The sequence below is a fragment of the Petaurus breviceps genome, unplaced genomic scaffold (assembly GCF_028583685.1).
Source record: "Petaurus breviceps papuanus isolate PSGF00001 unplaced genomic scaffold, PetGlider_PUasm1.0 91041, whole genome shotgun sequence".
Classification (NCBI taxonomy): Eukaryota; Metazoa; Chordata; class Mammalia; order Diprotodontia; family Petauridae; genus Petaurus; species Petaurus breviceps.
Window position 1 is genome coordinate 6,132,924 of NW_027187400.1, and position 21,265 is coordinate 6,154,188.

The window sequence follows — 21,265 nt, forward strand, 5'->3', positions numbered from 1 at the left end:
GTATGGATGGGTGGGTGGATGTATGGATGTATAGATGGGTGGGTGGATGTATGTATGTATGGATGGATGGGTGGATGTATGTATGGATGTATAGATGGGTGGGTGGATGTATGGGTGGGTGGATGTATGTATGTATGGATGGGTGGGTGGGTGGATGGACGGACGGACTAGGGAAGCCCAGAGCCCTCATTCTAATTCCCTTCCCCTCCCCCAACTACACATTTGGACACCCAGGAATTAACTTGCCCTTCTTCAAGTTTCTCTCTCTTTTGACATTCTGCCCTATCCCACTGATCAGTGTTAATTGAAGTTTTTCCTTTGAGCCTCTTCCCTAGAGACTGTGGTTAAGTTGCCTGGGGATGGGAAAAAGCCCCATTATCCTCAGCTCTTGTTCTCTTCTAGTACCTCCCCACCCCCCAAGCCCAGAGCCTTTTGTCTCCTCCTAATTGCAGAATGACCAGGTTCCATCGGCCAGGCCTGGGCCCCTGTTCTATAGTTCACACATACCTTTTGCCTCACATCTTCCTTAGGAAAACAGTGACCAGACAAAGCAGAATCAAATATGAGATAGCCAACCCAGAGTCCTAAGTCAATATCTTGACTCTTTTGCCCCCCTTTTGATCACCCGACTTGAGCTCCCCTCTCTACTCAGCCCCTTTTCTTTGGACTTTGCTCTTGAATCTGCTTTCTAGCTAAAGTTTACCTCCTGCTGTCCCAGTTAATGTTCTGGTTTTAGGTCTCTCCAGTCCTTTGCTCCAAGGGAAAAATAGTTGTACGCTTCTACTTTGTCAATCAATTAATCATTTAATAAGCATTTATAGCTATATACCTGTAACCCGTTAGCACAGTACTGGTACATTGTAGATACTTAATATGATTGTGGTTAATACTTATTGATTGATCTTATGATTTCCTCTCTCTAGGTCTCAGTTCCTTCCCCTGCAAAAAGGGATTAGATTATATGGTCCCTAAGGCCCCTTCCAGCCCTAACATTCTAGGATTCTTTCCACTCATCTTTTCCTCAGTCCAGCCTATTTCCCGTCCCTTACCTAAGAGTACCCTTTCTCAACCAGAAGAGGACAGATGAGGAAAACTCCCTGGTCTGGATAAGGGATTTCTCCATTCTCCCATTTGGGGTAATTGTGAACTCTCAACACAAAAGCTCTTCTAGAGGCAGCCAGTTGGCAAATTGGATAGAATGCTGGGATTGAAGTCAGAAAGACCTGAGTTCAAATCTAGTCTCAGATACTACCTGTGTGACCCTGGGTAAGTCACTTACCCTCTATCTGCTTCTAGTTACCTCATCTGTAAAAATGGGGATAATGGAAGCACTCAACTCCCAGGGTTGTTGTGAGGGTCAAATAAGATAAAGCATTTTGAAGATATTATAGTGCTATATAAATGCTAGATATTTTTCTAGCCCTATATCCTACATTCTCAGAGCCCTTCTATGTTCTCACAGCATGAGGTCATGGAGAGTTGGACACAACTGAACAAATTAAGCTTGTTTGTACATATTTGTTTGCATGGCATCTCCCCTGTCAGGTTGTAAGCTCCCGGAGGACAGGGGCTGTCTTTTGGTATCCTGGGCTTAGCACATAGTAGGTAAATGCAGAGAAGATGCTGACCTGAATGAAGGGAACAAGTTTCCTATCAGGGAGGTTCCTGTCCCAATGAAATCTCAGGTTCAATCCCTATTCACTATTTCTCTAATCCCAGAGGCATGTGGGTAACAGTGTTGACAAACACCAATGCACCGTCCAATAATGGTGACCTTCATTTCTATAGGACTTACAGGTTTGCAAAGCATTTTCCTCACTACTACTAAGTGAGGTGAAGCCCTAGAAGGATTATCATTTCCATTTTTACAAAAGAAAGTTGAAGCCTAGGGAGTTAAAGATACTTGATCTAAGCCTCACAACGATTAAGTATAAGCTCCATGAGGGCAGGGACCATATCTTACTTATCTTTTACACCACACACCCATCCCGGGACCCAGAAAAGAGGCAGATTGCAGGTTCCAATACATTTTTGAACATTTCAAAATCACAAGTCTGGGACAAAGCCACTCAATCCCCTCTACCTTTTAAGGTTCCTCTCCACCTACTTCTGCTCTCACTGAGGCCCAGCTTACTACCTTCTTTCCTTACAGATGTCATTTGGGGGGCAATCTCCAGTCATCCTGATCTCTATCTGGCCACTGGACCCAGATGGCAAAAGGAGAAAGTGAGACTGGTGACTTTGCACAGCCCTATTTCACTTAAATCCAATTCACCTTCCTGATGTCATGGTCCTCTTTGAGAATGCAGGACAAACAACAGGTGACATTTATCTCTTTTTCTAAAACAGGGGTTCCCAAGTCTTTTTTTGAGGGTCCATAACCCTTGGTCTTTGGCAAACCTTTTGATATCTCCTATTCAGCATGAAATGAAATAAAATCTAGAATTTATCATGTATAGGCACATAAGAAATCAAAGAAATTCACTATTTTAATTGGAAAATAGTTGCTTACTCATGATTTCCTGTATCCCTTTGATAAGCTTTTATATTCCCTTGGGGCATGCATATAACAGTTTGGGAGCCCTTGATAAATCATGACCATCATTTTTTTATTTTGCAAAGCCATCTCCTAGTCTACCTATGTGCGTTGGAACCGGTCTCATCTATCTAACCACCTTCCTAGTCTGGAGCACTCCATCCTAAAACTCCCAACTCTTAAATAAAATCAATTGAAGTTTTTATATGGGACCAAGGACTTTGTGGGGACACAAAAAAATCGGCCCTTGCTCCCAAGTAGCTTACTCTCCAATTAAAAAGACAAATGAGAAGCCTGGGGTTTGTCTGTCTTGGTCAGTGAATCTCTTCGGACCTCAGTTTCCTCAGCTGTAAAATGAGATAATTAGATTAAATGACTTTAAAAGGTGCCTAATTACCAGCTCAAGTATTTGGTCTTCTAGGGTTCTTCTTCCCATCATTAACATTCTGGGCTGAAGTCCCTTTGCCTTTGACACACACATTCTAGATTTTAATAACCCTTCCTTTCTCTAACAGTATAAAGTCCCTTCTATCTCTGACAACTCACATCAATGTGATTTTCTAAAAAAAATTTAAAAACAATGGATTGGATGAAAATTCAGAAACTAGACATTCTTGTTAATCAGTAGTTATCATCCACCATCACTGCCCTAGGCTTTGAGCTGAACAGGGAGAGAATGGTGGTCTCCAGGGTTCCCTTCTCCACCAACCCCCACCTTCTCAAAACACACATATTTTGAATTCCTTCGTTATCAGATAGGTAATCAGCACATCCCCAAAGCCAGCCTTCCAACTCCTGCATTTGAAAGGAAGGGGCCCAGAATTCCTCCCCAATCCCTCCTCCCCCAGCCACACACAAAGCAAGACATTCCCAAGCTGGGCCCTGCCTATCTTTCCTTCTCAACCCCCCCACCACTTCCAAAAAAGAAAAGGCATGGGGGGAAGGAGGGGTATAGGGCTGAGCTTCTCTCCATAGGGCCACGCCAGGAAAACAAAGAGCTGATGCTGGTTGGTCCCGGTGGCCAGATTCCAGGAGTCGAAGAGGTGGCAACCCTCCCCCACACTTTTCTAGCATCTGAAATCTTCCCTTCCTCATCTTTCCCTTGCATTCTCAGAAGTCTGACTAGACGGAGCTGCTGATCAACCTCCCATCCCCCCCTTACTCTCTAGACTCACATGAAATGAGGGACACACACATAGCTTATTATCCTCCCCAATACACTTCTGGCTGGCAACAGCTGCAATACATCCAAAGTGGACAGGCAGGACAGGATGCCCCATCTCCAAGGGTTTCCCCTACTTCCCCTTTCACTAGTCAGGGTTGGAGTGAGGGGGGAGGAAGCTGGCTTCAGACTCATTCTGGCTCCTGCCTGAGTAAAGTCCCGACTTTGAGCTACTTGGGAGGAGTGAAGCTTTGAGGGAATAAAAATCTTGCATGTGTAGATAAATGGTTTTTCATTCATTTCGAATTTGAGGAACAGGGAAGCCAGAGTGCTGGCTCCCTTCAGCCCAGCTGGTCAGAGTATTCTGAGGCTCCATCCTGGAAACATTCAGAACTCACAGCAGCAGGCACATTCAAATGCCACTTCTTCCAGGAATACTACTCCAATTCCATTTTGCAATCCTCAAAGCACTCAGTTTGGTAAGTCTTTTCAAGCAAAGTCCTTGTTTGCTGACCCCAGGTTCTTTGCCAGCAGGACACAAGCTCTGGCAAGGAAGTCCTAGCCAAAAAGCCTTGCATCACCTGCCCAGTGAGGTCTGATGCCATAGTCTAGATAAGTCTGGACAAGCTCAGAACCATGTTTATCTGCTGTGGGTTGATGGGGTTTTTCAGCCATAATAGCTTGAGAGTTGACCCACAAATCCTGAAAGTACTAAAGAGTACACAGTTACCTGTGTTTATTTTGTGTGTGTGCGTATGTGAGTGAGAGAGAGAGAGAGAGAGAGAGAGAGAGAGAGAGAGAGACTTAGACTTAGCTAAACTTTGACTCTACCCAAGGACCTACCACAAAGCTCTGAAAGAAGGTGGTTAATGAATGCTTTTTGAATGGATAAACGTTTGTTGAATGGGAAGGCCAGGGCAGAAGGGCTCCAGTAAGAAGGGACATGATTTTCAAACAATGGGCCCCTCCCCATACTCTGTCAGTCTCTCTGTCTTTCTGTCTCATACACACACACCCCACCCTGGACCCTAGGATACTGGAATCTTTAGGGAAGAAAAGGACAATTGACAAATTAGAGTACCCTAGGTCCTAAGGAATTTCTGAGACCCCAAACAAGTTCATTGGGTAGACTTTGGGAGGATACTGAGTTTAGAGTAATAATGAGCTCACACTTCCATACCCTCTGCTCTTATACTCATCCTGTAAAGTGGGTCTTATAATTGTTATTGTTCCCATGAGAAACCCAAAGCTCAGAAGTTAAGTGACTTGCCCATCCACAATCACAAGAGAATAGTTGCTATTAAATATCTTCCCCACCCCACTCCCCGACTTTAAGAGGTTTGCAAATTCCTTTACACATATAATATCTCATTTGATTCTTACAATTGTTCTAGGTGAACAATACGGGTATTAGTATCTTCATTTTCTAGGTGAGAAAACTGAGGCTAAGGTTAAGTCACTTGGCTCAGAGCACAGCCAGGAAGGATCTGAGTCAGGATTCCAGACAGGTATTCCTGCCTCCAAGTTCAGTCCACTCTACCCCCCCCCCCCATAGCTTTTCTTGTTTAGTTACTTCATTTGTGTCCATCTCTTCTTGACCCCATCTGGTGTTTTCTTGGTCGAGATACTGAAGTGGTTTGCCATTTTCCTTTCCCAGCTCATTTTACAGATGAGGAAATTGAAGCAAGCAAGGTTAAATGACTTGCTCAGGGTCACACAGCTAGTGTCTGAGGCCAAATTTGAACTCAGGTCATCTTCCAGAGTCCTGGTCTGAAGCTCTATTCATTGTACCACCTAGTTTCCCTGAGGCAGCTAGGTGGTATAGTAAGTAGTAGATAGAAGTGTTGTATTAGGAGTCAGGATGACCAGAATTCAAGTCTGACCTCAGACTTTATTAGTTGTGTAATCCTAAGCAAGTCACCTAAAAAAAAAAAACCAACACCCCCCCCCACCTCAGTTTCCCCATATGCAAAATAAGTTTGGACTTTATGACCTCTATGGTCCCTCCCAGCCAGCCCTCCAGTCTTCTTACATTCTTCAACATACTCCTTCCAGTGACACTGGCTTCTTTGCTGCTCCTCATATAAAACATTCCATCTTCTCACTCAAAGGCATTTGGGCATTTTCACTGGCTATCCTTCATTCCTGAAGTTTTTGGTTCTCATCTCTACCTGTAAAGTTCCCTTAAGGCCCAGCTGAAATCTCCTCTTCCACAAGAAGCGTTTCTCAATCCCCCTTCATGCTAATGCCTTCTCTGTTGATAATCTCCAATTTGTCCTGTATATGTCTTGTTTGTACGTAGTTGCTTGAATGATGTCTCCTCCACTAGACTGTGGGTTACTTGAACTATTTTTTTTGCCTTTCTTTGTATATCCAATGACTGCCATATACTAAGCACTTAATAAAATATTAGCTGAATGACTATGAATGACCATGGGTGCCCAATGCCCTAAACTCCCCTGAACAGAGCAGGGTGTTAGCAAAAAGCTCCCATTTCCACTGAGTCAAAGTACTTTCCACAATCCCTCTGCTAGGTAGAAAACATTTCTCCAAGTATGTTAAAGACCTATACGAGACAGATGTTTTATTAGATATTGTTTACTAATGTAGAAGCAGCTGGGCCTAGTACCCAAATCTTCTGTCATTTTTCCACTAAGCAAAGTTGCCTTTACTTCTTTCAAGACAAATCTTAAGAAATACAGACGTGGAAAGGAAGAAATCTCAGCCTTGCCTATCTACCCTATGTGTTGACTTGACTTGACCAGCAGGTGGCGCTGCTGGAATGTCTAAGGAACACACTCAGTTCTCCAATACAGGGTTTTCCTATGGTTTCCAGGCCCGGTACCCCTGGGTTTTCAGTAAAACTTTCTATATTCCCCATTTATTAGAAAGGAAATAAATTCTATTGTCTATCATGAATATGCACATGAGGAAAAAGCCACTAACCTCCAACAATAAGAAAGGAAATGCAACTTAGAATCTACTATGCATATGCACATGTGAAATAAACCAGATTAATCAATTACAATAGGAAAACAGTAATCTACTAAGGAGCTTCTCATACCCCTAGGCAGAAAACCTCAACTAGAATGGAAAGCCACGGAAAATAGAAAGTAACAGCTAACTGGTCACAACAGTCATTGCCAATCCACTGAGGAATCCATAAAAATTCTTTGCTACCGTGTTTCCCCGATAATAAGACACTGTCTTATGAAATTTTTGGACAGAAAAACACCAGAGGGCTTATTTTCAGGGGAGGGCTTATTTTAATGAACATTGACAGCAATTTTAATAAACAGGTAAATGTGAACAAAAAAATGTACCTTTATTCAATAAGCAAATCACTGGGGAAGAACAGGATGACACGCTCACTGCTGCAGCTCTGATTGGATGCAGCTCGGAGCGGCGTGCGTTTCACAAGGGGGGGGGACGGATGGGGACGGTGCATACAGAGGGTACCGTAATGTAGCGTGTAGCGCAGGGGATCACCTTCACTACAGTAGCAATCTCAATAGGGCTTATTTTCGGGGGAGGGCTTATTTTAGAGGAATCTTACACAGTAAGGGGAGGGCTTATTTTCGGGATAGGTCTTATTATCGGGGAAACACGGTATATAGCCTCCTGGGCCAGGAGCAGGAGAGGTACAAGGGAATATGTAGGTGACATAAAAACTAAAGATACCAAATGGTCTTTTCCCCCCAACCCCACTGCTGCTAAGAAAATACTAGCTCCTAAGGAGATCCTGTATGTTGTGAGCAGAGACAGGAGAGTCTAGGTCTAAGTATCTACGGTACAGAAGGGGCCCAGTTATCTTCAGCACACACCCACTCCCCACAGCTTGCAATTCAGGCAGATTTTCTTGGTCAATGTTCTCCTCTGATTTTTCTAGAGGTCAGTAGACAACCCTTCAAGGGGACCTAGGATCACAGGTAGAGCCAGAAGAGATTTTGCAGATGAGGAAAATGAAGCCCAGGGAAGTTATGATTTATTCATGGTCACACAGTAGTAAGCACTCTACAAGGGATTTAAACATTGGGCCTTTGTCTCCAGAGCCAGTGGTCTGCACACCATACTACACCCCAACCCTGGGAGGCAATGAATGATATATATAACTGAAAGAAAAGTGCCCTAGGAGTCAGGAATCCTGGGTTCTAGTTTCTCTACCAGCAAGATGACTCTGGACAGTTCAGTCTCCCTCTCTGAGCCTCAGTTCCCTATACAACAAAAGCAATGAGCATTTATTAAACATCTTGTGTGTGTGCTGGTGAGAAAGAAAGTTGATATGATACAATAATACAAGGACTCTGACCTCTTGGAAATCAATCTAGTAAACTATGGTGGGCTTTATAGTTCCCTCTCCAGCTCTTAACATCCTATGATTCTGTCAACACCATGTAGTATGACCTGCCTGAACTACCCCATATGTTAGATGGCATGTCACAAGTTAATAAGAGTAATTCAGTTTCATTACTCAAACCTGGGGGGGAGGGGGTTGTGGGTGTGTGAAAGTGAAAGCTTCACTGGAGAGAGGGAGGGAAGGAGGGAGAGAGAGAGAGAAAAGAGAGACAGAAAGAGAGACATATTCTGGGGGTGACTATTTTTACTAGCATAGCTGATGAAGTGGTGACTAGAGGTTCCCCCTTCCTTCACTTAATTAAAAGGAGTGTACTCCCAATGTGACCTTTTTACCTTACTAATTGGTTCCCGCTTTGGATACTCTCATTAGTCTCATGCTGATCTCAATGGAGGGAACCCAACTTTACCATCCTCATCCCACCCCTCCATTCCAGGAGGTAGAGGACAAGCCAATCCCCACACCAGATTAATTCAGCAAACATTTACTAAGTACTTAAGTGGGTTCTGGGGAATACAAAGACTTAAAAAAAAAAAAAAAGGAAAATAGTTTACATTCCACTATCTCATAAGATAATTTCAGGCTCCTCTGCAATCTCTCTTCTCTTCCCAGCCTCTCCTGCACCCCAGGATTTCAAATCACTTAATGAAACACACCTTTCCAGGGAAGAATTGACTTCTGGAATATTGGGATGAAAAAGCATATAACCAAGTCAACCTTTCTACCGTGTGTGGCCACCCACCACATTTGAGTTGCAAAAGTCTTTGGTGTCAACCACCAGGCTACTTTAGATTCTTTTTCCTAGAAGTGGCCTCATGATTAGAGTTCATAGCTTAACTAAAACCAAAGTTCTCCCACCTTACTGAGGAAGCTTGCACACTCATATTGGCCCTGCCCTCCTGACTTTTAACCCATGACCATTAGTTCAAACATATCACAGCCCAGCTATATGCAGAGTATCATGTAAGCCATAGAGATGAAGGAGGAGGAGGACTTTGTATTGGGGGTGGAAATAAGAGTTAGAGACATAGGAACTGGAGCCAGAGCTTAGAGATCCTCTCTTCTAACCCCCATATTTTACAGATTAGGAAACTGAAGCCAGAGAAAGGGTGTGACTTGTCCAAGGTCACAGTAGTAGTCGTAGTAAGGGGGTTCAAGCCCAAGTCTTTTGACACTAAGTCCATTAAACCACAATCTACAGAACACATGTTTGTTGTGTTATTTAAAAAGTCAAGACCTGTGGGATTTTAGAGTTGGAAAGACATTAAAAGCCATAGGATTAAATTCTTTAAAATCAGATCATCTAGTTTAATCTCCTTTTACAAAGGAGGAAAAGTAGAAGTAACTTGCCCAAGGTCACACAGGGAACCCTGAAAGCTGGTGGCAGTACAGGAAGCATTCTTGGACAAACAAGGGATGGGAGGTCACAAGAGATAAAAATAGATAATTTTGCTAACATAAAAATTGAAAAAATTTCCCACAAACAAAATCAATGCAACTAGGATAAGAAAGAAAGTTTCCATTGGGGGTGAAAATCTTTGCATCAGATGTCCAAGATCTATAGGGAATTGATATGAATATATAAAACAATCATTCTCTAGTGCATAAGTGGTCAAAGGATGTGACAGGCCATTTTCCAAATATTTTCAACTGTTAACAACCATGTGAAAGATCACTCCAAATGACTACTACTAAAAGATATGCTTATGGCAATAGCTTTTACTGAGGTTTTAACCTCATACCTAGAAAATTGGCAAAGATGACAAAAAATGGTACTAGTCAAATGTTGGAATGACCATAAGAAAACAAGTACATATTTAATGAAATGTTGGTGGAGCTGTGAAGTAAGTCAACCAACCATTCTGAAAAACAATTTTGGAAAAAGTGACAAAGTTGTCTATATCTTTTGACCCAGAGGTGCCACTGCTTGGAATATGCCAAGTTGGTCTAAGATAGATAGGTCTTATATAAAAAAATATATTTATAGCAATATTATTTGTAGAAGCAGAGAACTGGAAACAAATTGGGAAATAGTTAAATGAATTATAGTATGCAAATATAGTAGACTTACTACATTGTAAGAAATGACAAATATAGACAAAGCATGAGCTGAGTGAAATAGGCAGACGAAGAAAAACAATTATGTTGTGGTCATTTACAACGATATAAACAGAAGCAATGGCCACCACCACCACCAGCACCATCACCACCATGACAACAACAAAATCTTGGAAACTTGTGTAATTATAATGACCAACCATGACCCTAGAAGAAAAGAGCTAATGTCCTTCTCTCCCTCACTCCCTCCTTTTGTTGAGGTACATACTGTCAGACTCAGTTGATAGGTTGGTTAAGTTTTGCTGACTTTCCTTTTTCTCCCCTCTCCTCTCTTTTTCAAGGTAGATGTTGCAAGAGTGGGAGCACTAGAGTTGGGAAGATCTGAGCTCAAATCCAACCCCGGACATTTAGCTAGCTGTGTGACCCTGAGTAAGTCACTTAACCTCTGCCTCAGTTTCCCCAACTGCAAAATGGGGCTAATAACAGCAACCCTAGGTCAATGGGTTGTTCTGAGATCAAATACAGTAATATTCGTAAAATGCTTAGTACAGTGCCTGGCACACAGTAGGAGCTTAATATGAAACTTTTTCTTTTAAAAGAAACTTAAAGGAGTTGGTAGCAGAATCGGAACTAGAAACAGGTCCTCCAGACTTTAGTTAGGCATTTTACCTCTGGAGGCTCAGGTTCCTCATTTATAAATGAGAACATTAGACTCAAAGGCTCCTTTCCAACTCTAAATCTGTGATTCTATGGAGCCAAGGCTTCTGACAGCCAGGTCAGTGCCCTTCCCAGTGTAGTACAAGACTTCCTAGGACAGACTTTACTAGGAGGACCTTGGAGGAGGCCACAAAAGGTTACCAGCATACACCCATCAGAGGCTGTCCCAATGTTTGGTAATCTTATTAAGACATCATAACCCAACCTTGTGCCACATGTGTCCACTTTCTAGGGATCAAGATCAACTGCTCTCATTCCCTCTCTGTTCTAGGCATAATCAGAAATACAGCCTCAATAATTATCCTCTAGGCTTTATACAGATCCACCTTGCTGACCTTCACTAAGACCTATCGAAGGCACCTGGAAATCACCCATTTCTCACTAGTACAATAAAAAGACACAAGGGGAAGGGGCAGCCAGGTAGCACAGTGAGTAAGAGCCACTGGCACCAGAGTTGGGATGACCTGGAATCGAATCCGGGCTCAGACACTTAGCACCCACCCAGAAATAACTGGCCGTGTAACCTTGAGCAAGTTACTTAACCCCCAATTGCTTAATAAAAAAAAAAAGACACAAGGGGAGAGAACCAGGTCCCAGCTCTGTGGGCATCATAGTTCTCTGTCTACATTCATACCACTACTTTGTGACTGATCTGCTCCAAGACCCACAACCTGCTACATCCCATCCAACTCTTGGGCAGAAGGGGCTAGACAATTGAGATCACTCTCTATGATCTGGACAATCAAGATGCTACCTAGCACATCCTCTCTACCTATGCCCACTATACTGTTAAGTCAGGAAAGCCAACCACCTTTGCACACTTAGAACATTCCTCAGAACCAAGTGTTGCCTGTAATTCATTTCTCCTAACTTCCTGAGAATCAATTAATGACTTTATTGAGCCTGGGTATGTCTGTCAATCTACTGCTAGAAAAGGTTTTTGAGAACATTCTAGAAAGAAATGAAGATCCCTGGATGGATTTTATGGCCCCAGAATATTCTGCACCTTACTGGCACAGTCAGTGCTGTAATTCTGGTTGCCAGGAGTGCTTCATTAAGCTGTTTTTTTTTTTAATGCCTGGGCAGCAAAGCCTCTTCATTAATATAATATTTATAGGGAGTATCCCAAAAGTCTTAAGGTAGCTTTAAGCTATTAAGGCTTGAAGCTGCACTAAATCTTTTGGGACATTCTGTACTGGAACACTTTCTTCACAGCAACACTGTACCGTATCATTCTCCCCATTTTATATAACAGGAAACTGAAGTTCAGTGAGGTGTGACTTGAACAAGGTGGCATAGCTAGAGTCCAGTACTGGCACCCAGATCCTTCTGACCCTCATTCCAGTGCTGTTTCCCCTACAACCAGCTTGCCCCTCTCTCTGGATGGAAATATCCTCCTTCCCTCCATGCAGAGACCAGCACACCCCTTCTCTATATTCTGCATTCTAGGCTGAGGAGTCTACGTGGGAATGGATGAGATGGAGAGGAGCTGACTCCCATGCTTACAAACCATGGAGAACATTTCCCATTTCAAAGGGCTGGTGCAAGGAAAACATTTCATAAATCATAAACTATGAACGACCATAGGAATGAGGGGGACAGTGATTATCAAAGTAATTGACATTCATGTAGCATTTATCTTGTTTGATCCTAACTTGGGAGGTAGATGGGACAGGTGTGATGATTCCATAGCACCTTATTAGTCATAGATTTAGAGAAGAGACCTGGAGAGGCCATTGAGTATTTTCTGGATGAGAATCTGAGGCACAAAGTCAAGTGACTTGCCCAGGGTCACACAGCTAGTCTTCCTGACTCCAAGTCCACAAATCTTTCCTCTGTACCTTACCCCCACTAAGGTTACCTACCATCTACTCCACATCTACCTGTTGGTATATGCTTTCATCACCGTTAGAAAGCAAGTTCCTGGAGGAAGAATTTTTTTTTGCCTTGATTAGAACAGTGCTTTTACACACAGTAAAAGCTTAATAAATGCTGGCTGACTGATTGCCATCAGACTTATTATGGGGTAGGGCCCTTTCTTGAACCTCAAGGACAAGAGATGGAAACTCTCAAAAGCCACTGTGAACCAGAGAAATGGTTTTACCACCTCCCTGCTCCAGTCATTTCAATAGGGGTGGACCAGGGAGGGGTAAGGGTTGCCCTGTTTTACTCCCAGAAACAGGGTCCCAAGTTATTCCTACCTCTTTCTCAACCCTCTAAAACACATTTTCATGGTGCTTCAGACATGCTTTCCTCACAACCCAACTTAAGGCAGGCAGTATAAGAATTATCATCCCTGTTTACAGATGAGCACAACCGAGGTTTGAACAGAAGTACACTCAAATCTTAACTCTTTGACTCCATCCTTGTGTGACCTCAAGCAAATGACTTTCCTTTCCTGGGTTTTTCTTCATCCATAAAATGAGGGGGAATGTGTTGGTCTCCTGTCTTCAATGGTAGCTGGATTGATCACTTGTTGGGGTGTTAAAGGAGGAACTCTTCTTTGGGGTGTGAATTGGCTTGGGTTGGATGGCCATTGGAAACCCTTACAACTTTGAAATCTGTGCCAGGTCTTCTAGCCTGCTGCTAAGACCCTTCATAGGCTCTTTTTTTTACTACTCCAAACAGCCTTTCAGGGAAGGTCTTTCTTAGATCCCTCTTCCAGCACAAGGCAATTGCTACTGAGAGCAGATTGGGTTGGGAAAATGGACTTTTCCCCTTCCCGGGCAACAAGAGGGAAAGGTCTGGAAGGAGGGACAGTTTTTCATTCCCAAGGGAAAAACTTGGCCAATTGGAAGAGAAAGGAGACTAATTAAGATGCAAATAAGTACCATCCCCATTCCTATTAGGGCCAGACAGGGAAACCGGTCTAGAAAGTAGAAGGGTGAGGGGGGTGGGTGGGAAGGGACAGAGGAAAGGGTTCACTCCCCCACAGGCAGGGAGTAGGAAGTCCCAAAGAGGACTACCATAGCTGGTAGCAGTACCAAAGAAATCTAGCCCACACCCCCCTTAAATGTAAGCTTTAGGAGACACTTTCTGTCTTGATATTCTTAGTGTCCATGCCCACGGAGTTTTGGACATAGTAGGGACTTCATAAAGGCTTATTGAATTCATCTAAAAGAAGGGTAGCCGGGTTTCTACACCTGGGGTTCTTGAAGTTGGGTTTCTTTTTTAATATTTTGATAACTATTTCTAAAATTGCTTTGCTTTGCAACTCTATGCATTTAAAAAATCCTTCTGAAAAGGGGTCTATAGGCTTCACCCAACTGCTCAAGAGGTCCCAGATAAAAAAAAGACTGAGAACCCCTATTACAAGGGTTAGAAACTATGAAAATGGAATACAATGTACTAAATCAGATTTATTTTTTATACATTGGTTAATTTCACCAAGCTGCTTTTTATCTCTTTTTATTCTTTGCTATAAGGATACTTGTTTGGGACAGGGGAAAGGAGGATTATATTGAGAATTAAGAGTAATTAAAAAAAAAACCAAAGATATAAATAAAATTTTCAATTAAGAAAAATAAGAGGCAAGGGGAAAGTAAAAAAAAAATCAATTGTGAGGAGAGGGAAGGGGCAGGGACAGTAGTTTGTTAGCAGGCACTGGAAAAGAGAGCTGATAAATTGGTTGGTTTTTTTCCTTCTTCCTCTTTCCTCAGAAAAGGGAACTCCCAGCTCACCTCCCCCCTGCCAGATGCTAGCTCCTGGGATTCCCCACAAACATATGCTTCCTTGTCCCCTAACTGAAGGTCCTGGGTGATGCTCCCCCCCATACCATGGCCTTTAGAAAAGGTGACATCAATTTTAGAGAACTGTTCCCTGCTCAGGCCATTAGAAATCAGCTTTGGAGAAATCCCAGCTCCTTGTAAGTAAGGTACTATAATCCAATTCAACAAATACTTATTAAGCATCTATTGGTTTCTGCATGCTTACGAGTAACTGACATTCTACTAGAGAGCTGAAGTTCAACTGGTACACAAACTGGGTACAAAGATTGCTAAAAAGGGAGAATACAAAACAGCTGACAAGAACCACCAGTTGAGAACCAAAGAAGACTTCCATTTGAATGCAGCCTGTTTGCCAGATACTAGCTATGGGACTCCAAAGGGAGTGAGATATTTCCTCATTGGACTTCGTTTCCCCGTCCATCAGTCAACATGCATTTACTGATATTTTACTTTGTGCCAGGCACTATATTAAATGGTATACAAAGAAAAACAAAATCTAGGTCCCTGCCCACAAGGAGCTCAGTCTAATGGGGGAGACAATATTTAAGTATGTATAATGAGTACATGGAAGGTGATCTCAGAGATGATCAGGTGATCTCAGAGGATAGGCACTGGTAGGACAAAACAGGGAAGGGGAATAAGGAAGCAGGAAAGGTCTCCTGTACAACCCTTACCCTAACCAAGTCTACCAAGGGATTGAAGTAGTTGTTCTAAATGATCCCAGAGGTCCATTCAGTCAGCATTTATTAGGTGCCAGGCACATAAAATAGATAGAAAATATAATGTGAAAAAAAACTAAAGAGAATAATTTTGAAGGGGAGGTAATAGCAATAGCAGATAGAAATACCAAGAAAGGACTTCCTGGGTAGTTGTAGGTATGTGGTGGCATTGGAGCTTTGAAGGAGGCTAGGAAGTTTAAGAGGAGATGAGGGGAGGGAGTGCATTCCAGGTATGGGGGACAGCCAGTTCAAAGGCATGGAGCTGGGTGGGTATGGAATGTTACTGGCCAGATTAGAAGCCAGGTTGTAAAGGGCTTTAAATGCCGAACAGAGGCATTCATATTTGATATTAGATGTAATTGGGAACTACTAGAGCTCATTCAGCAAGGCTAAATCCTATGATCCCATAACATTCCCTCTCCCTCCCTTCTACCCAGTTCTTGGAGAAAAACCTTTTTCAGTCATTTAACCATAAGTGCAGGTACCCTCCCTGCATCCATCAATTCTTCACAAGGCTAAAAATCCTAAGAGAGGGGGGTTCACTCTCAGGCAGAGACAAAGAGCTTGCTTAAGACTACGGGAGATCCAGAGGAGCCTCATTCCTGCATACACCACCTTTTCCAAGGAATCTTAGGTGGACTACTTGGGAATTCTCAAGCCCAGAAGACAAGGAGAACTTATAGCTTCCTTTTCCCTCCACTTTCAGGGCCTTAAAGGCAGGGTGTGTAGCCATTAGCTCCTCCCCTCTAGGTCAATCATCTAAGTTATGGCATGGTAAAAATGTACATCTTGAGGGATATAACACTGGACTGGGACTTGAGACCTTGGGCAAATCATTTCACTTCTGGAGGATGGAGAATGAATGACCTCTCCATTCAAGCTTTTCTATGTCCCTGTATCTCCATCACCCAGAACAGTCTCTTGCTAAATGTATAATTGTTCCAAGATCCCTCCCAGCTCTGACTTTCTATGTTCTAGGAACCCATTCTGCCTTTCGGGATTCCAGGATTACAGGGTTAACAACTCACCTATACAGGTTAGTTGGAGTCAACTAGAATGGGTTCTGATCTCTGGACACAGAGCCCCACCTGGTCCCCCAAACCCAACTCTTCCCGTAAGGAATGAGGGAAAAAGAGGTGGAAAATCAATGCAAAAGTCCAAGAATTCAATAGGGAAACCACTTTATCCCCTCCCTGGTTCAGTAGCCTTGGGGAAGGGGGGGGCAGGAGTTGAGGTTAACTGACTCCTTCATTTTAGCCTCACAAAGTTGGGGAAGCTGCCCAGTTAGTCTCCAGTCCTACAGAGATTTTAATCTCTTTGTGATCAGATAAAGGGGAGAGAGGGGGAGCAATGCCTCCCCGCTGGGGAGGGCCATTCAAAGCTGGTTCCTGTAATAAAGTGATTTAATAGATCTAAAGAGGCCAATTCCCTTCTTTCTCCCACAATTACTTCCTGTGGGTTATTCACATATGTAAATGAGGCAGGAAGGGGGGCAAGGGAGAAACTTTTAAACTAGACGTCTGGTTGGGGAGGGAGAGGGGGTGTATGGTGGTGGGCTAGGGACTAACAGTCACTGTGAAATCACCATCTACCAAAGTCCCCCTAAGCCTCCATAGACCAACTTGCCTTCTCCTCCCACCTCATCATTCCCCTCTTCCCCCAAGTCACTTCTCTCCAACTTTTCCTGCTCCCCTAACCACTGGTCCCCAAATAATCATTCTTTAGGGTTCCCTCTCTTCAGTCACAACTGGCCTCCCTATTCTTTGCAATGGCTTTTGGGGATACAGTCTGCTGTGACTCTTCCTTATCCCGGCAATGTCCTCCCCTTCCAAGGGCCTCCCCTTTCTGGCTGCATTCCTGCCCATCTTTTTAAGCACAATTCAAGTATCATCATCTATGATGCCTGGCTCAGATTTGGTGTGCTTCTGGAATGCATTTGGACAAAAAAACCATCCAGGCTGGGAATGCACCTTATCCCTCACATTGGACTTTAAGATCCTTGAGGGCTGCATCTTCTTTAGCATATAGCCAAGTGAACAGAAGGAACATCTAAACTGAAAAGGGATATGAAGTAATCAGGTCTGCAGGACTTCACTTATCTACGCGCACACACACACATTCACAGTTCTTCTCCTGGTCCCTGGCTGTTTGTGATTGCAAGCTAAGCTCTCTCTCCCAATCTTCCCTTCCCCTCCCCCAAACAGTCCCCAACTCTCCAGGCCCTTGGGCTCCAATTCAATCCCTTTCATCCCCCCCCACCCCCACCTCTAAGCCAAAGGCCCCAGAGAACAGAGCTCAGTCCTTCAAAAGCAACCCCTAAATCTCTGGGCCTGGTAGGGTGGTAGTGACAGGGGGAGGGGAGAGAATGCCCTAAAGGTGAGTCCAGAACTAAGGTCTAGGTTGCAGCCCTTTTCACCTGCCTAGCTGCAATCCTGGGGTACTTCCCGCCAAACAAAGAGTAAGAAACCCAGGACTTAGCTTGGGGGGGGGGGTTGAGAGATCTCTACATTCCCTATCTCTGGAGGGAGGGAGGCTGCAGACAGACTGGCCAAATCAAGGGTAGGACGGATGAGTGAAAGGGTGTGGGGAGGTCCAGGAGCCTCAGGCCCCTTCTGTTTGTGTCCTGGAATGTTAGGGCAGCAATTTGAGAGCCGTCTGGGGCCATAAATGCCAAGTCTGGAAGAATAGGTCCAGAGCCTAGACTGCCCTCCCTCCCCCTAGCCCCGCGGAGCTGGGGCGACACTGAATTTCACCCCCACCGAGCTGAGCTGCCTTCTTTCGCTGAGAACTTGGGGTTGCTCCGGCCTGTAAGAATAGCCCTAGCCCCTGGCTCTTGGCGTCTGTCTCTTGGTCAGCTTCAAATGCAAGAATCATCTGAGTCACTGGGTTTGGTGGGTTGGGGTGTGTGTAAAGGTTCTACTGGGGGTAGGTCCGAGAAAAGAGTGGACATAATCAGCATTAAATCCCCTTTCTCCTCTCTTCTCTGCCTTATTCCAAATCACGAGTTTTGTCATTTCTACAACTCTAGTGGACGGCACCCAGGGAGGGGGAAATCCAGCTGCTTAAGGCCCTGGCTCATCCAGAAGCTCTCCCTCTCTGCCAAGTCCAGGGGAACACTGGTGATCCAATCTGATAGTTTAGTGGTGTTTCCCCCAACGCCACCCCCCCCCCCCCAATTCTTTAGACCTCCTAACTCACTGCTCACCACCATCTCCCACCAGGCGGGACAAAACCACCTCAGTTTCTGCCACATGGGGGGGTCACCTCCCTTGTCCCTGACCCCCAAGGGGAAGAGGTTACAGAGGACACGTGGTGAGCCGGGTAGGGGAAAGGAAAATTACCGAGGGGTCCAAGCTGTAGAGAAGGGATGAGGGGGGATTAATTTGGGGGCTCACACTACATCCATTGGAAGACCACTTTTGGGGTGAAGCATGAACAGTAGGGAGATTTTCAGAGGAGTGGGTGCAGAATTGGAGGTCTCTCCCTTTGGTCCCGCGGTGAAGACGTGGGGGCGCGGCGGCGGGGCGACAGAGAAGGGGGATCAGGACACCTCTCACCTGGTGCACAAAGACGTCCACAGGCGGGTCGAGCGCTACGCCCGCGCGGGCGGTCATGGACAGGAAACCGAAGCCCATGCGCACATTAAACCACTTACAGATGCCGGCGCCGTGGAGCGGCTGCGGCTCCTCTCCAGCCCGGGCCGCGTCCGCGGTAGCCGCCTCCTCAGCTGCCTTTGCACAGCCACCTGGGTGGGGAAAAGGGCCACAGCAAAAGCTCAGCTTAGCCTCTGAGCCCGCGACCCACCTCTCCCTAGAACCTGGACCCTTCTAGCTGGCGCGTGGGAACCTTGGGGTTCCAGCCCGCGAGATGGGAGACCCAAGGGTATGACCTAAACCATCTGCCCCTCTCCCTCTTTCCCTCCCACCAAGCGCAGCAAGTCACTAAAATTCTAGATGGCCCCCGAAAGTTTCCTCGTCCTCCCGTAACTCCAAGCTGTCTCTGCGCTTTCTCCGGACCGGCGAACCGGCAAATGTCCTGGCTCGCAGGGGGATGGATGCCCCTCCTCCCCCCCGCTTGCCCCCGCCCCTGCCGGGAAGAGGCAGCTCCGGAGTTCGTGCTGCCCGGATGCCTGGGTTCCAGGGGCCGAGGTGTGGCCGTACTAGGCAGGGTGGCTTCCAGACCCCTTGGGGTGCCCTGTCCTATTTCCCTCCCCCCCGGCCCAAAGATGTTCCCATCCTTGCCCAAGTTCCCAATCGCAAAACCGAACCTGCGAACTGCTGGTTGGACACAGAGCCCATGGTGGTCGGCTCAGCACCCGCGGCCCCGGGCCCTTGGTCCGGCGGCTGCAGGCCCCAGAAAAAACGTCCGAAGGCAAAGGAGGGATCCAGGAGGAGGCCGCTACATCTCCACCGGCACAAAGGCGGTGGGAGGGCCCACGGCTTTTCAAAGGCTCCCAAATTCTAAAAGACAATAACCCCCCGCGGGCAGCCCCCTCCTCTCCTCTTCCCTCCCCTCCCCCCCCCCCCCCCACCCCCCGCTCTGCCCTGCCCTGTTCTCCCTCCGTCCCTCCCCCCCACCCCATGCCTCGGCCCTCTGACACCTCTGAGCTCTCCTAGCTCTGCACCTGGAAGGCCACTGGACAAACCTCTGGCCAAGTGGACCCCCTTTTATGACCCCCCCCCAAATATTGTGAAACCTTGAATTTGGGGTCACTTTCGTTTATAGGATCAATAGGGGCCGTTAGAAAAGAGGAGACAGTTTGAAGTGGGAGGGTCTCTGGGGGGGTCTTTCCAGGGTCCCCCTCTTTCCCCAGTCACGTGACTACACCCCCCTCTCCCATCTCCCCGCGAGGATAATTACACATTCCAGAGAGTTGGGGGAGGGAGGTGTGAGTCGGAAAGCGTCGGCCAATCAGGGACACAAACCACCTGTCAAGGGAAAAATGGATGAGCCCTCCCCCTCCCCCCCACTGAGCTTCCCTCCCCCTCCCCCTCCTCTCCGGCCCCTGGGCTGACCAGCCTGTTTGGCGCTGACCCACAGTCTTCCCTCCACCCCCACCCAAGTTCTCTGCCCCTTCTCTGAAAGGGTTGTGGGAGAGAGGGAGGGGAAAGAAGACTGCATACATAGCCTCCTAACTCAGCGCCTAGTGACTTGCTTTTCGCCTGCCCATTTCTGAGTATGTTGGTTCATTCAACAAAATTCAGATTTAACACGTGTGTTTCTCTGAGAGTGTAGCAGTTCTCCTCTCCACATGTTTCTGCCTCCCTCCTCCCTCAGCACCCACGTGAAGCTGCCCTCTCCCCATCTACGCAGTCCAGACTGCAACCTCCCGGGTTTTCGAGTGGAGGATCTAATTCTAGGGCTCCACAGCCGGGTATCCTGGAGCAGGAATCTAATTCCAACTCGGGACCGCGGCGGGGAGTGGACTGAGATCCACACCTCGCTCCACCGCCCTCCTCTGTCCCTTTCACCACCCTGGGAGCTAGGAATGGGATGCCTCCATAGGTCCCTCAGGCGCTGCACCCTCTGATTCGCGTCCCCATCTGCGCGTGGAGTCTACCCGAGCCACAGAAATTTCAATCTCGAGGATCCCCCGGGGAAGTGGAATCCCCGGGGTGGAGACTAGGGGAGGCAGGCTACTCCAAGAAGATTGGAGGAATCTCTCCTTTTGGAGGAGAGAATGGAGGAATCGGGAAGATATCCCAGTTGGAAGAAGAAACCAGGGGACGTGATTTCCCAGTTGGGAAGGGAGTAGGCAGCCAGTCCCGAAGCCCTCCTGGGGTGTGTGACCAGAGGGAGGGGAATCGGTAAGAAGGTGGCCACGGCCCTGGCCGGTGCTGGACAATGGCCCAGGGCTCTGCGCGCGGCCCCAGCCCTGCCCCTTCACTTCCGGTGCTCAGTTCAAACTGGACAATGCCAGCTCCGGCCAGTTTCCCACCCTCCCTCCCCTCCCCCACCACTCCAGCCCATTTAAAGGGACAGCGCATCCTT

General features: G+C 46.1%; 1 protein-coding gene across 1 annotated transcript in view; it reads right to left on the reverse strand.

Annotated features, from left to right (window-relative positions):
- The window catches only part of LIN28A (lin-28 homolog A), a 26,314-nt gene extending 6,742 nt beyond the window's left edge, over window positions 1-19,572 (reverse strand). Inside the window, exons 1-2 of the mRNA XM_069078932.1 lie at window positions 19,542-19,572; window positions 18,832-19,019 (exon numbers count right to left, since the gene is read on the reverse strand). Coding sequence (XP_068935033.1) covers window positions 18,832-19,019; window positions 19,542-19,572 — 219 coding nt within the window. The remainder of the gene's footprint in view (window positions 1-18,831; window positions 19,020-19,541) is intronic.
- Between the last annotated feature and the right edge of the window lie 1,693 nt (window positions 19,573-21,265).